The sequence below is a fragment of the Crinia signifera genome, chromosome 8 (assembly GCF_055691185.1).
Source record: "Crinia signifera chromosome 8, ASM5569118v1, whole genome shotgun sequence".
Taxonomy (NCBI): Eukaryota; Metazoa; Chordata; class Amphibia; order Anura; family Myobatrachidae; genus Crinia; species Crinia signifera.
In genome coordinates, this window is record NC_139224.1 from 168,302,173 (window position 1) to 168,314,689 (window position 12,517).

A 12,517-nucleotide genomic window follows, 5' to 3' on the forward strand; every position below is an offset into this window, starting at 1 on the left:
GATCCAATACAAAAATGACAGACACAATCTGATTGGTTGCCATCGGCAACACCACCTTTTCATTTTCAGAAGAGTTCATAAATTTGCCCCCCCCATCGTACAACCGCCCAGTCACGTGAGGGACACCAAACCAATCCACTGGGATTCTGTCATTTATAAACCTATCCTGTAGGCTATATTTATTGCGGCCGCCTCAGGAGAGGTTCCGATAGCGGGGACATGGCTGGCGGGATACCGTATGCATCTGCTCAAATGGAAAATACTTGTAAGTGACACAATGAATCAGGGTGAGCACACGTATACCAGGAGAAGCGCTCTATCTAGCGATAGGTTTGGGGGGGGGATGGGGGGTGCTTAGAGAAGGAGCTGTACTTAGGTGACCCCGGGGCGGTGGGGCTGCCTCACTTACACTGGTCATCCTATATTCACAGTAGGGTACTGATTATATAACTCACCTGCGTTGTGATGAAGAACACCGTAGTCAGGGCCGCGCAGGCCAGAGTGATGATCATCAGGAACTTGAACCGAAATATCAGGCCCTACAGATTAAGGGATATTAGTATAGTCTCAACACCCAGCACACAGTTCCATATGGGTTTTTCATGGTTTTTTTGTCCCGATTGTCGACATGACACCCATCAAAGTGTACCGCTGAAAAGCCCCCCCCCCCCCCCCCCCCCATCTGAGGGTTCACTCACCACGTAGTGCATCCTGCGGGCTTTGCTCATTGCCGGTAAGGTGGAGCGTTTCCCACTGATGTTCCGGAACACTTGGTACACCATGAAGCACAGGAATAAGAAGTAGAGGCAGGCGCAGATTCCGGCAACAATAATGAAAGCCATCTGAGAATGTCTGTTAAGGGAAGTGATTTGGGGAGGGTGCATTGTACACACAGATGTCTGAGCTCATCACAGTAACTGCGCACCGCTCCGGGGCAGAACTTTCATGTGTGGAGCTTTTAAGGGACCACAGAAGACTTCTGAGCTACATCTGGGAACACTTGTACATGAAAAGGAGAACAGGCCTCCACTGGACGAACAGACCGAAGGGTTCCAGATTCTACACCACAACACATTACCCGAGGCTTCCAGCAACGGCTATTAAATGGGTCAATATGCAAATGTTTAAGCCTCACATACCCCCTTCTCTCCATACTTTTTGCATGGACACAGACCACACTGTATAACTGAAGGCAGAAACATGTTCTATTAAGATGCTGTAACCAGTAGCAACCAGATATTACTTTCTTGTTTATGTGTGTGTGTTTGTCAAAACACCTATTCAAATAATTGCTAAAGAAGGTTGATAAAAGTGTGTGTGTGTGTGTGTGTGTGTGTGTGTGTGTGTGTGTGTGTGTGTGTGTGTGTGTGTGTGTGTGTGTGTGGTATACCTGGACAAGCAGGAGAGCAAGCCTAAGAAAACTATCAGCACAGAGTATTTCAGCTCAGCCGATTTCTAGAAGGGAATGGTGGGAACAGATGACAGTTCTTGGTAAGAATAACCAGAACACTATTTCTGTGAGCAAACCAAGCGTTATGGAGTCCAAAACCACCTGTGTCTGTCCAGGTACTGGGATACTACAAGCCCCAGCATGCTTTGCCAGATAACCGATCAGCACTAGCTGGCTGGTTATGCTGGGAATTGTAGCTTCAGAATACACAGGAGCCACAGGTTTTCCATTCACGTTGTAGAAGGGGCACTGTAATATAAGTGGGGTACAGCAGGGGCCCATTCTCACAATGGCGACCACATGCAGAGGACCAAGATGGACTCCACGGTGCCCGAGGAAGCCGTATTATTTTTTTGGTGTTTGTGGGCAAGTGGCGACAGCCAGCAGAGACGATCGCCAGCGCTGCTTCCACCCAGCAGCACTTTATAAAGCAAAAAAAAGTCTCTTTTTCTCTGCAATCCCCAGACGTTCTCGAGCACTTGACATTAAATCAGTGTTTCTGCATGTGACAAGTACAGGTATCAATTATTAACTTCATTAATCACACTTGTATGAATTGAGCTCGAGCTGTCACTTCTACTCCGCTGGTGTGAGAAGACAGCCCCAGGGGAGCGGGGAACATTTAGAACCTAATGATTTGTTTTAACCAGTAAGAAACCAAATAGTTTATAGTGAGTGTGTGCGTGCGTGTGTGTGTGTACGTACACTCGCAGTAGTGTTTTTGATGTGGTTACGCAAGCATTTCTTGTATATAAAAATAAAAAGCTTTTATGTTGAACATATGCTTACAGTGTCAGCGCATTCTTCAAAAGGACAAATGAACTAATATCCTTAATAAAAAAATAATACTGATTGTAATGAACGATAAACGGGTGAAAAACAAAACGAATATTCCTCCTCAAAACGTGAAGCGTATGACACAGGAAGGCTCAGTAACTCGCGCTGGGGTGGAGGGAACCAAAGACGCTGGACCTGCGATCCTACAGATTATAAGCTTGCGAGCAGGGCCCTCCAACCTTTGTGTCTGTCTGTAATCACCCAGTTTGTCTTATCACGGTTGACTCCAATTGTACAGCGCAATGGAATATGCTGCGCTAGAGAGGAAATTGTAAATAAAGAAATCAGGGCCGGTTCTGCCATAAGGCAGCTGCCTAGGGCACCGGAATCTGGGGAGGGCGCAACAGAGTCTGCCTATCACACCATTAAGGATGTCTATGACATCATAGCTGTACTTAATGCAGGTGGCGACTGTGGAACTTCTAAGATGCCGCCTCGGCACTTTCACTTGAGGCTAGGAAGTGGGTATTGGTGGCAGCGTGGGGTTGGCAGGGGGAGGGGGTGGTCAGAAGGTTGCAGAGTAGCCTAACACCGGCCTAGGCTACAATCTGAGACGCACTATTGTAGAGGCCGATAGTTCATTGACAGCACGAGCCAATCGCAAACAGACACCACCTAGTACTCATTGGAGTCGTTACCCAAAGGATACAGCAATATCGGCGCCAACGTCAGTGGTCCAGATGCTGTAGAACGGGTTCTTTAGCTGCACCCCTCTGTGGATAAAACAAGCAGTAAGAACTATGTATTACAAACACGTACACAAATAAAATCAATGCCCTTAATTGGCCACCTCTGCCCACACAAGGCTTAATATCCCAATGACCAACAAACGGCAGGCTGTGGTATTATCTAGTCCCCCTCCCAAGCTGTGAGGTCTGCCTAAATCCCAGCATACGAACGGCATTATCTGGGGTGTAACTGGGGTGAGTCACGTCCTGTCTGTGTCTGAGCGAGAGATAAATGAATCACGGGAACCCAGACATTGGTGATAGAACAGGACCGGCAGTCCCAGCTAGACTGACCCTTGTTTTCTGTGTAGCCAAGATCTACCGGCAGCAGCAGGTTTATGCGCCTCACCTAATGCACACTTATTGCTGCAAGTCCAGCCACAGCTTCTGGGAGACACAGGGTTAAAAAACAAAAAAACACATGGGGAAAAAAAAGCACATTATTTCTGCTTTATGTGACCGATCAGCTTTCCTCCCTGCAGTTGGAGTGTTCTCCCTTTCCTCCCTGCAGTTGGAGTGTTCTGCCTTGTACATCATTTACATTATTAGTAAATATAATGTCTTCCTAAACTCTTAGAACCTTTGAGGTTTAAAAAGTTTGTAACATGTAAAGTTATCAGATACCTATCTGGAAATATTCCATACCGTGACCTCTAACATCTCCTAATACAGTGGTTCCCAAACTGTGCGCCTAGGCTCCCTGGGGTGCCTCAGGTTGGTGGTACAGAACCAATTCAAATTATTTATGGCCAATGAAACAGGCAAAATCAGTGCTTGTGGCTTCCAATTATAAAATATGTGGGGAAACAGAAGTGAATTGTGTTCCTCACCACATAACTGGACCCAAGGATGACATTTAAGCACAACTTATTTCATGTATTTTTTTTTTTTATTCTTGGTAACAAGCTTTGGCCTAGGGGTGCCCTGAAAAATATTCTGATACTCTAGGGTGCCGTGATTCAAAAACGTTTGGGAACCTCTGTCCTAATATAACCTTCGTGGTCCCCCAGTCATGTCATCTGAAACTTCAACACTGTTCCCTGCTTCCTCCCAGCCCCCGCCCAGTATGCACCATAAGACGTCATATTGCGCTTAACATCCATCCCACCAAGCTGGGCACTGGGAGTCGGGGCTGCTCTGCCAGGTTCAGTCCCTGATTGCCAAATGGGCCGGCAAAGCAGACGATCTGGCATAGGTGCCCGACACTGCGGTCTTCTATTCTTCAATAAGATCTTTCTCTATTCCTGTTCTCTATAAAATCCTTCTGTATTCTGGGACTACCGTCTTTAAAAAGGCAATCCTTATTTAAATATCGGAGCCACACCAACTGCCAGAGAGACCCGGTCGGCCATTTTGGGCAGCGGTTGGGGTTCCCCTATTTGAATTTTGGATTGCTCTGCAGCGCCACTCCTGGAGCCACCCCTGGGTGCTGCTAGTGGTATGGCAGTGGCCTCTGTTTCAATAAGACACTGATGAACAACAATAAGTTTGCAATAATAATTACCTCTCACACATGTCAAATATAAAGAGGCAACAGGAACCAAAGGCGATCGGGCCAACTTGCTTCCAGTAGGCTGATAAGTGATTCCGCTCAGACTGGTCCTATAGACAAAGCATAGATTGGTGATTATACCAATTTCAGATACACTGACCCACATTCACCATGAAACCAAGGGGTGGCATCGGTAGGGATGGCCATTGCCTGTTCAAAATCAAAGGTCTATTACTAATGTTGAACAATCATCATCATCGATGGGGGAAGAACCACCATTGATGACGCAGAAGCAACAAATATTAATTTTTTCAAGTGTCAGGAAAGGGAACTTAGCACCGGCCCAGACACTCACCCAGGCTCTTATTGGCCCACAGCCTCCTGTAGGAGTAAGCATGACCATCTTCTGGGTGAAACTATCAATGGGTTCCTTGCAGATCGTTTCACTCCATTAAAGTCACCTTTCAAATGGTACATCGATGGGATACACAACAATGGCCATCCCCAAACATCGGTAATATGACCCAGAAACCAGCTTACCATCATGTGCTCACCGCAGAAGATTATCCAGAAGGACAGCAGCATCACATAGAAAATGCCCTGCCGGATATCACTGAACAGCAGCATCCAAGTCCAGTTAAAGCCAATGGAGAACCATTCAACTGGAATGTTAATGAAGGTCATAGAGATTCCCAAGGCAAAGATGACTCTATGGGGAGAAATGCCAGTTAGTCCGAAATCGTTACAACAGGTCATAACACCTTCATCCGTTCGCCAATTACTCTCCAAACCGCCGTTTAGTAAATCCAGGAGGTTCGGAGGTGAAAACCGCTGGGAAAAGGCAATTTTTTTTTTGTAACTTTCCCCCTCTACTTTAGGCCTGTGAATCCGAACAGTAGGAATGTACGGGGTTCTGCCCCCGCTTATCCCCAAAAACAATTAGAGACTGTTATTAAATATGTATTAGTAAATAAAAAAATTCATCACTTCTAACTGTTCTGATTTGATCGCTCATACCTCCCTCCCAACATGACCCATTCCAGGAGGGACACAATGCTCTGTTCCTGGACTTCTCTTTGGTATCATGATTGCCATCACTGATGTTATACTAGTTACTTGTTAAGAAAGGTTTAGCAATCAAATTAAGAGCAGGGATGGCCAATCGACCATCAATGACTCAATCATTGGTGGTTTCTAGTGCTGTGGAATATTTATTTTTCCATTGGTGGGGAGAAACAGATGGTTTCCTTCACCAATGGTGCAGCAGAAGAACTGTGAAGCCCCAATCCCTGGATCTGATTGGCCCACGAGTCAGTCAAAGAAAAGAGAGGACCCTCGGGTGGGGAACCACCGGTACATGGCCACATAATATATCACCATTGATTATTAAGAGAAAAAGTCCAAAAACTGAGCACTTTAACCCTCCAGGAGTGTGGGATACCTCTTGTAGACTCCTGAAGAGCACCCCAGTAGCTGGAAATATTATGATACGAGTGCAGGACACGCTCGCTGTATATAAGGAAGGTCATATAGTAAATGCGCCATGATCTTTCTTCCCATCACAACAACAGACGTCTGATTCAATGTGACAGGTTTATACCATACAACAGATTATACCAATGGTGTATTAACGACAATGTCAAATCAATGCCCAACACAGCACAAAGGGGAGCAGCCCTACGAGAACGGAACGAGAGGCCTTTCCTCCAACGATGAAGAGATCGATAGTCGCCTTTGATAGTTTGGACTTTGATTCCCTTCCTGCCATTCCATCCGCTGACCATTTATTGAAATGAAGAAAGAAGTAATGCTTGTGCTACATGGGCAATTTTGATCAAAGTTCCAGCGTAATATGCAGATCCCACAAGCCCGACTATCAGGGCTTTGGACGAATTCGGACCGCTACGAGCGATCCTGAATCGGACCCATCGTTTGTTAATATAGGGAGCGATATCTATATTACGTGATATATATTTGTTTTACACTTAGGGGTAAATGCACATAGAAGCTTATAGAGATCAAAAATCTAATATTTCTCTATTGCACCCAAATAATTCATAGACCGAATCTGATTGGTTGCTATGGGCAACATCGCAACATGTTTAGAAGCTTTCGATAATAAAGTCTTCCAAATAAATGATGTATTATGGTGTCAAACAGCCGATTTGTCTTGAGAGATACACACACACACACACACAGATAGATAGAGATACACACAGAAATATACTGTACAGATACACAGACATAGACACACAGACATAGACAGACACACAGACAGACAGACATAGACAGACACACAGACAGACAGACATAGACAGACACACAGACAGACAGACATAGACAGACAGACACACAGACAGACATAGACAGATACAGACACAGATAGACACACAGACATAGACAGACAGACACACAGACAGACATAGACAGATACAGACACAGATAGACACACAGACAGATACAGACACACAGACAGATACAGACACACAGACAGATACAGACACACAGACAGATACAGACACACAGACAGATACAGACACACAGACAGATACAGACACACAGACAGATACAGACACACAGACAGATACAGACACACAGACAGATACAGACACACAGACAGATACAGACACACAGACAGATACAGACACACAGACACAGATACAGACACACAGACACAGATAGACACACAGACACAGATAGACACACAGACACAGATAGACACACAGACACAGATAGACACAGATAGACACACAGACACAGGTAGACACACAGACACAGGTAGACACACAGACACAGGTAGACACACAGACATAGGTAGACACACAGACATAGACACACACACACACACACACACACACACACACACACACACAGACATAGATAGACACACACACAGAGATAGACACACACACAGACATAGGTAGACACACACAGACATAGATAGACACACACACACACAGACATAGATAGACACACACACACACACAGACATAGATAGACACACACACACACAGACATAGATAGACACACACACACACACACAGACCTAGATAGACACACACACACACACAGACATAGATAGACACACACACACAGACATAGATAGACACACACACAGACATAGATAGACACACAGACATAGACAGACACACAGACATAGATAGACACACAGACATAGATAGACACACAGACATAGATAGACACACACAGACATAGATAGACACACAGACATAGATAGACACACAGACATAGATAGACACACAGACATAGATAGACACACAGACATAGATAGACACACAGACATAGATAGACACACAGACATAGATAGACACACAGACATAGGTAGACACACAGACATAGGTAGACACACAGACATAGGTAGACACACAGACATAGGTAGACACACAGACATAGATAGACACACAGACATAGGTAGACACACAGACATAGGTAGACACACAGACATAGGTAGACACACAGACATAGGTAGACACACAGACATAGGTAGACACACAGACATAGGTAGACACACAGACATAGGTAGACACACAGACATAGGTACACACACAGACATAGGTAGACACACAGACAGTGTTCTTACTTCTCCAGCAGAATTGGGGAGCGGGTCATCATGGTGATTCTCCTCCAGTACCAGATCATGATAATCAGTATGCTGGGCGTCAGGAAGGTTTTCATTGCAAACCAGACTTTCGTGAAGCCTCCATTCTGGAAGATGGCCTGTACGTGGGGGAAGGGGGAACATAAACCACAGATGAAAGCGTTCCCCCTGCAGTAATGGGGGGGCTGTGGTTATGTGCACTGACCACAATCTATAAGGACGCAGCCTATGAATTCACACAGATCAACAAACCATGCAGCCCGGTAGGTAGGAACCTCCTCATAGGGGAATATTCCACCAAGCGTGTATTTGCCATATCCCGGATTTTGGGGAGGTGGTGCGGCAACACTGGGGCTTGTATTTCTACTACGTTTCAAACTTTAGACCAGTGGTTCTCAAACTCCTCGGGACCCCACACAGTTCACGTGTTCTAGGTCATCTAGCAGGTGCACAGGTGTAGTCATTACTCACTGAAATTTCCCAGTGTCACCCAGCAGGTGCACAGGTGTTCTCATTACTTACTGAAATTTCCCGGGTCACCCAGCAGGTGCACTCATTACTTACTGACACATTACCCAGGTCACCCAGCAGGTGCACAGGTGTACTTATTACTCACTGAAACATTACCCAGGTCACCTAACAGGTGCACTCATTACTTACTAACCGATTTTAAACAAAGATCCACAGATGGAACTAATTATCTCACTTGTGATTCTGCAAAGAGATCTGGAAAACATGGTCTATGTGGGGTCCCGAGGACATTGTTTGAGAACCTGTGCTTTAGACACAAATGAGCCATTGATCCTTCCTAAGGTGGGGCTCTGAAGATGTGGGTTTATGCCACACCACCCATTCAGCCCACAGAAAAGCTGCACACCTGCCAGTTACTGATCCGCCATGCAGGTTGTCAGGAGCCGGCAGTAGGGACCTCAATGTCCCTTTCCCAAGTGACTGTGGGGAATTTACACCTCAGAAGGAACTTGCATTGATGAATCCTCTAGGTCTCATTAATGGTGGGGCACCAGATATATCTCAGGACTGACGGATTTACAGGGTCTCCGGTTATCATTGGCTATCATCAGCTTCAATGATTCCACAATTACAGGTAGTTTGCGTATTGGAGGTATTCAGTATTAAGTCAATAACACTGTACAAATATCCGCCACTGGAGGTCATCGCCAAGTCATCCGCTCAACGGCCGTACAGAACAGTCTGCGAGCTGGCAGCGTTACATTCAGTGGCGTAACAGAAAATTTTGCTCCCCCCCGCCGGGACAATATCGTCCCCCCCCCCCGTTAAAAGACAAGACCCCCCCCCCCCCCCCGGGGAGCTGGCAGGGGGGTCCATGCGGCGCGGGGGTACCTGTGGTCAGGGACTCGGGAGAGCCTGGAGGTCCCTGCGGCGCTGATTATGAGTTGCCGGGGTCCCAGCAGCGAAGTGGAAATACTGCGCTACCGCCGTGCGGCGGCGCGGGAAGCACTTCTGACTCTGAAAACACTGGGCACATGCTGATTGGCTGAATCTCAGCCAATCAGTGCGCGGCCGCGGCCAGTGTTTTCAAAGTTAGAAGCGCTTTCCGCTTCGCTGCTGGGACCCCGGCGTACTCATAATCAGCGCCGCAGGGACCTCCAGGCTCTCCCGAGTCCCTGACCACAGGTACCCCCGCGCTGCACGGACCCCCCTGCCAGCTCCCCGCTGCACCCACAAGCAGTGGGGAGCTGGCGAAGAAACAACAGCGCCCACAGACCCCCGGCGCCTCCCCGCCACCGCGGGGGCTGCGGCCCTTTAGTTACGTCACTGGTTACATTGTGGCACAGAACAGTGCGGTTGCTGATAATGTACATCTCTAGGTAACACGTCGGGGACTGTAATCACTGTAGCAAGAGAACGAGAATCACAAGGAGTGATTGGACTCTAACCAGCAGCGATAGGCGAGTCTACCGTAAATCCCACTGGACGGATGTCATATCGCCAGACGGCCTCTGACATTAGCCAGATAATACCATCAATAATTATTATTCGCACCAATCAAAAGGACAGGCCAAAATGAGAACTTTCAGCAGTTCCACTATGTGGGCGCGAAGGAGGTGGAACTTGCACGTGTCCGCAATGTCTTACCACTGCTGACCAGTCACACTGGGGGTCTGATATTTACTTTGTAACCTGTAGCCAAAAGAGGCTTTTATAGCTGCGGTAAGCCTGGATCAAAGGCCATCTCCACTGCTGCTTTATCGGGCACCTGATGGTACGGCACTACTATTAACCAGGACGATGGGGGTTAGAGTGCAGGAGGGGGGGGGGGGGGGGGGCTTACACAGTGGAGGGGCTTAATTAGGCTGTAGGAGGGCACATTTGGGCTGTGTGTAAGGGGGGGGGGCTGGGCAAACCATTGGGATGATGCTGTATGTACATCTGATAATCCCACAAATGCGGAAACCAAGGGTGCCGGATTATCCATGGTGTAGCGGTAATAAAAATAACCCGAATTCTACATCCGCTCCCTAAAGGCAAATGTCCTGCTCATAAAATATTTGCGCATAAATATTATTCACCTATGTGTAACGAAAATCGAGCCTTAACCTACAAACAGGAGCTGCTAACACAGAGATCCATACAACAAATACCTGCACTATAGACTTCATATGGGTCTGCCTTACCGAATATAAAGTTATATCTCCCAAACGCCCTCCAGGCCGTATCCGGAAACCCGCCGTATAAGTAGATGAATTGTAAAATGCCCCCCCCCGTGTTCCACGCACAGCCTGAATGAATACTACATTATTTCATGTGTAAATAGACATCTCTGCTCCTTTTTGGTTTACACTGCCCACGGTGCTCGAATTATCCTGACAAAACACCTTTTGGAGCCATCTGTCTGCATTTACCAAGCAGCAACTTTGCTGCGCAGCCTCACTCAGACAGGAAAGCTCCACTTTATTCTAGAAATAGCAGAAAAACGGCTCCACCGATGGTAATTTCTCACTATAATGAGCCGTTCGGAAGCTCCGAGCGGGATTCATTCCTAGGCGGACACATATTGGAGAATTTCTTACCACCAGGTGCAGGTCGTTTATCTCCCCAATCCCCACATTTATTTTCTTTGTTTCATGAACTGGGAGCCTGATGTTGAGCAGGTAATATTTATGCACCACGCTCCCCAGCTCGATGAGAGGGAGGACATCACATTCGTACGAACGCCCTTGGTTTTCTGGAATCTGGAAGGAAAAAAAAGTGTTACTGAAGTTACAGAAATGGGGTCAGTAAGTTACCGTTCTTAATGAAGGTGGTGTTCGGAATATGTAGCCCAAGGGTTTTCAAACTCGGTCCTCAGGACCCCACACAGTTCCTGTTTTCCAGGTCACCCGACAGGTGCACTCATTACTGACTGAAAGATCCACAGGTGGAGCGAATTCTTTCACTTGATTATGTGGGGAGACCTGCAAACCATTCACTGCGTGGGGTCCTGAGGACCGAGTTTGAGAACCTGTGATGTAGCCTATACCCCAGCCTCCCACTTACTGATGGGAAACTAAATCCATTTTCCTATTATCGCAATGGAGAAATGACATGCATTTATATAAAGCAAGGGGGGGACGACAGCAGAGACTCACCATCGGCGGGAGGAACGTGCACTGAAGCTTCCGCTGCTCTATGGAACGAGCCATTTCCGTCCAGGGTTCATGCAGCTCATTTCGGTACGCCATGGCCACATCAACCGTCACCACTGCGTTCTCCTCTGGAATGCATAAAGGCCGACACTTTACAGGTTTCCTTTCATTTCAAACAGGAATATCGGAGACTTGCGTACAGAGCGGTTACACTGATAGGAACCGTACAGTAGGGGCTAGTGAGGCACGTAACAGGACTACTGATCCCATTGGTTGACCCTCAATCTCTGTACGTATACAGAAGTTGTTCTCCTTGGAGCTGGACCATACACACTGGGCAGCTTTGGAGCTGAAAGCAGCTTAAAAAAAACAAAACCCACAAACACCGTGAAAGCCGCTTTCAGCTCAAAATCACCCAGTGTGTATGGGCCTTTAAACACCTGCATTCTTCCGTAGGAAACCATACAGGACGCCATCATTGGGACGTTCTTGCTACATTTCAACTATTGGGAAAAGAAGAGGAAAAAGGTTTATTTTATTCCTTTAAAATGTAGAACTAATTTCGGTAAGGGGTGTAGGCTCCCACGTCCATATGTAAGGGCTGACGCGTTCCGCCCTGGAGTGTCATCATACAGATCAACCGGGAACAAACTTATTTTTCTCCTTATAATCTAATGTCCCATTGCATTAGACAGACGTTACATAGCTTCCAATCAGTAGTTACCATTCATGCTGAACACCAGGGCTGGGCAACACCGGCCCTCCAGATGTTTATGAACTACA

The 12,517-nt window shown here is 46.8% G+C and overlaps 2 protein-coding genes across 2 annotated transcripts in view; one reads left to right on the forward strand and one right to left on the reverse strand.

The window, feature by feature from the left end:
* The window catches only part of LOC146026772 (methylcrotonoyl-CoA carboxylase beta chain, mitochondrial-like), a 132,747-nt gene that overhangs the window by 65,165 nt on the left and 55,065 nt on the right, over window positions 1-12,517 (forward strand). The window lies entirely within an intron of this gene.
* WLS (Wnt ligand secretion mediator) overlaps window positions 1-12,517 on the reverse strand; it is a 31,381-nt gene that overhangs the window by 2,469 nt on the left and 16,395 nt on the right. The window contains exons 3-10 of the mRNA XM_083157721.1: window positions 11,738-11,862; window positions 11,180-11,341; window positions 8,109-8,245; window positions 5,048-5,216; window positions 4,520-4,617; window positions 2,937-3,000; window positions 699-842; window positions 456-539 (exon numbers count right to left, since the gene is read on the reverse strand). Coding sequence (XP_083013847.1) covers window positions 456-539; window positions 699-842; window positions 2,937-3,000; window positions 4,520-4,617; window positions 5,048-5,216; window positions 8,109-8,245; window positions 11,180-11,341; window positions 11,738-11,862 — 983 coding nt within the window. The remainder of the gene's footprint in view (window positions 1-455; window positions 540-698; window positions 843-2,936; window positions 3,001-4,519; window positions 4,618-5,047; window positions 5,217-8,108; window positions 8,246-11,179; window positions 11,342-11,737; window positions 11,863-12,517) is intronic.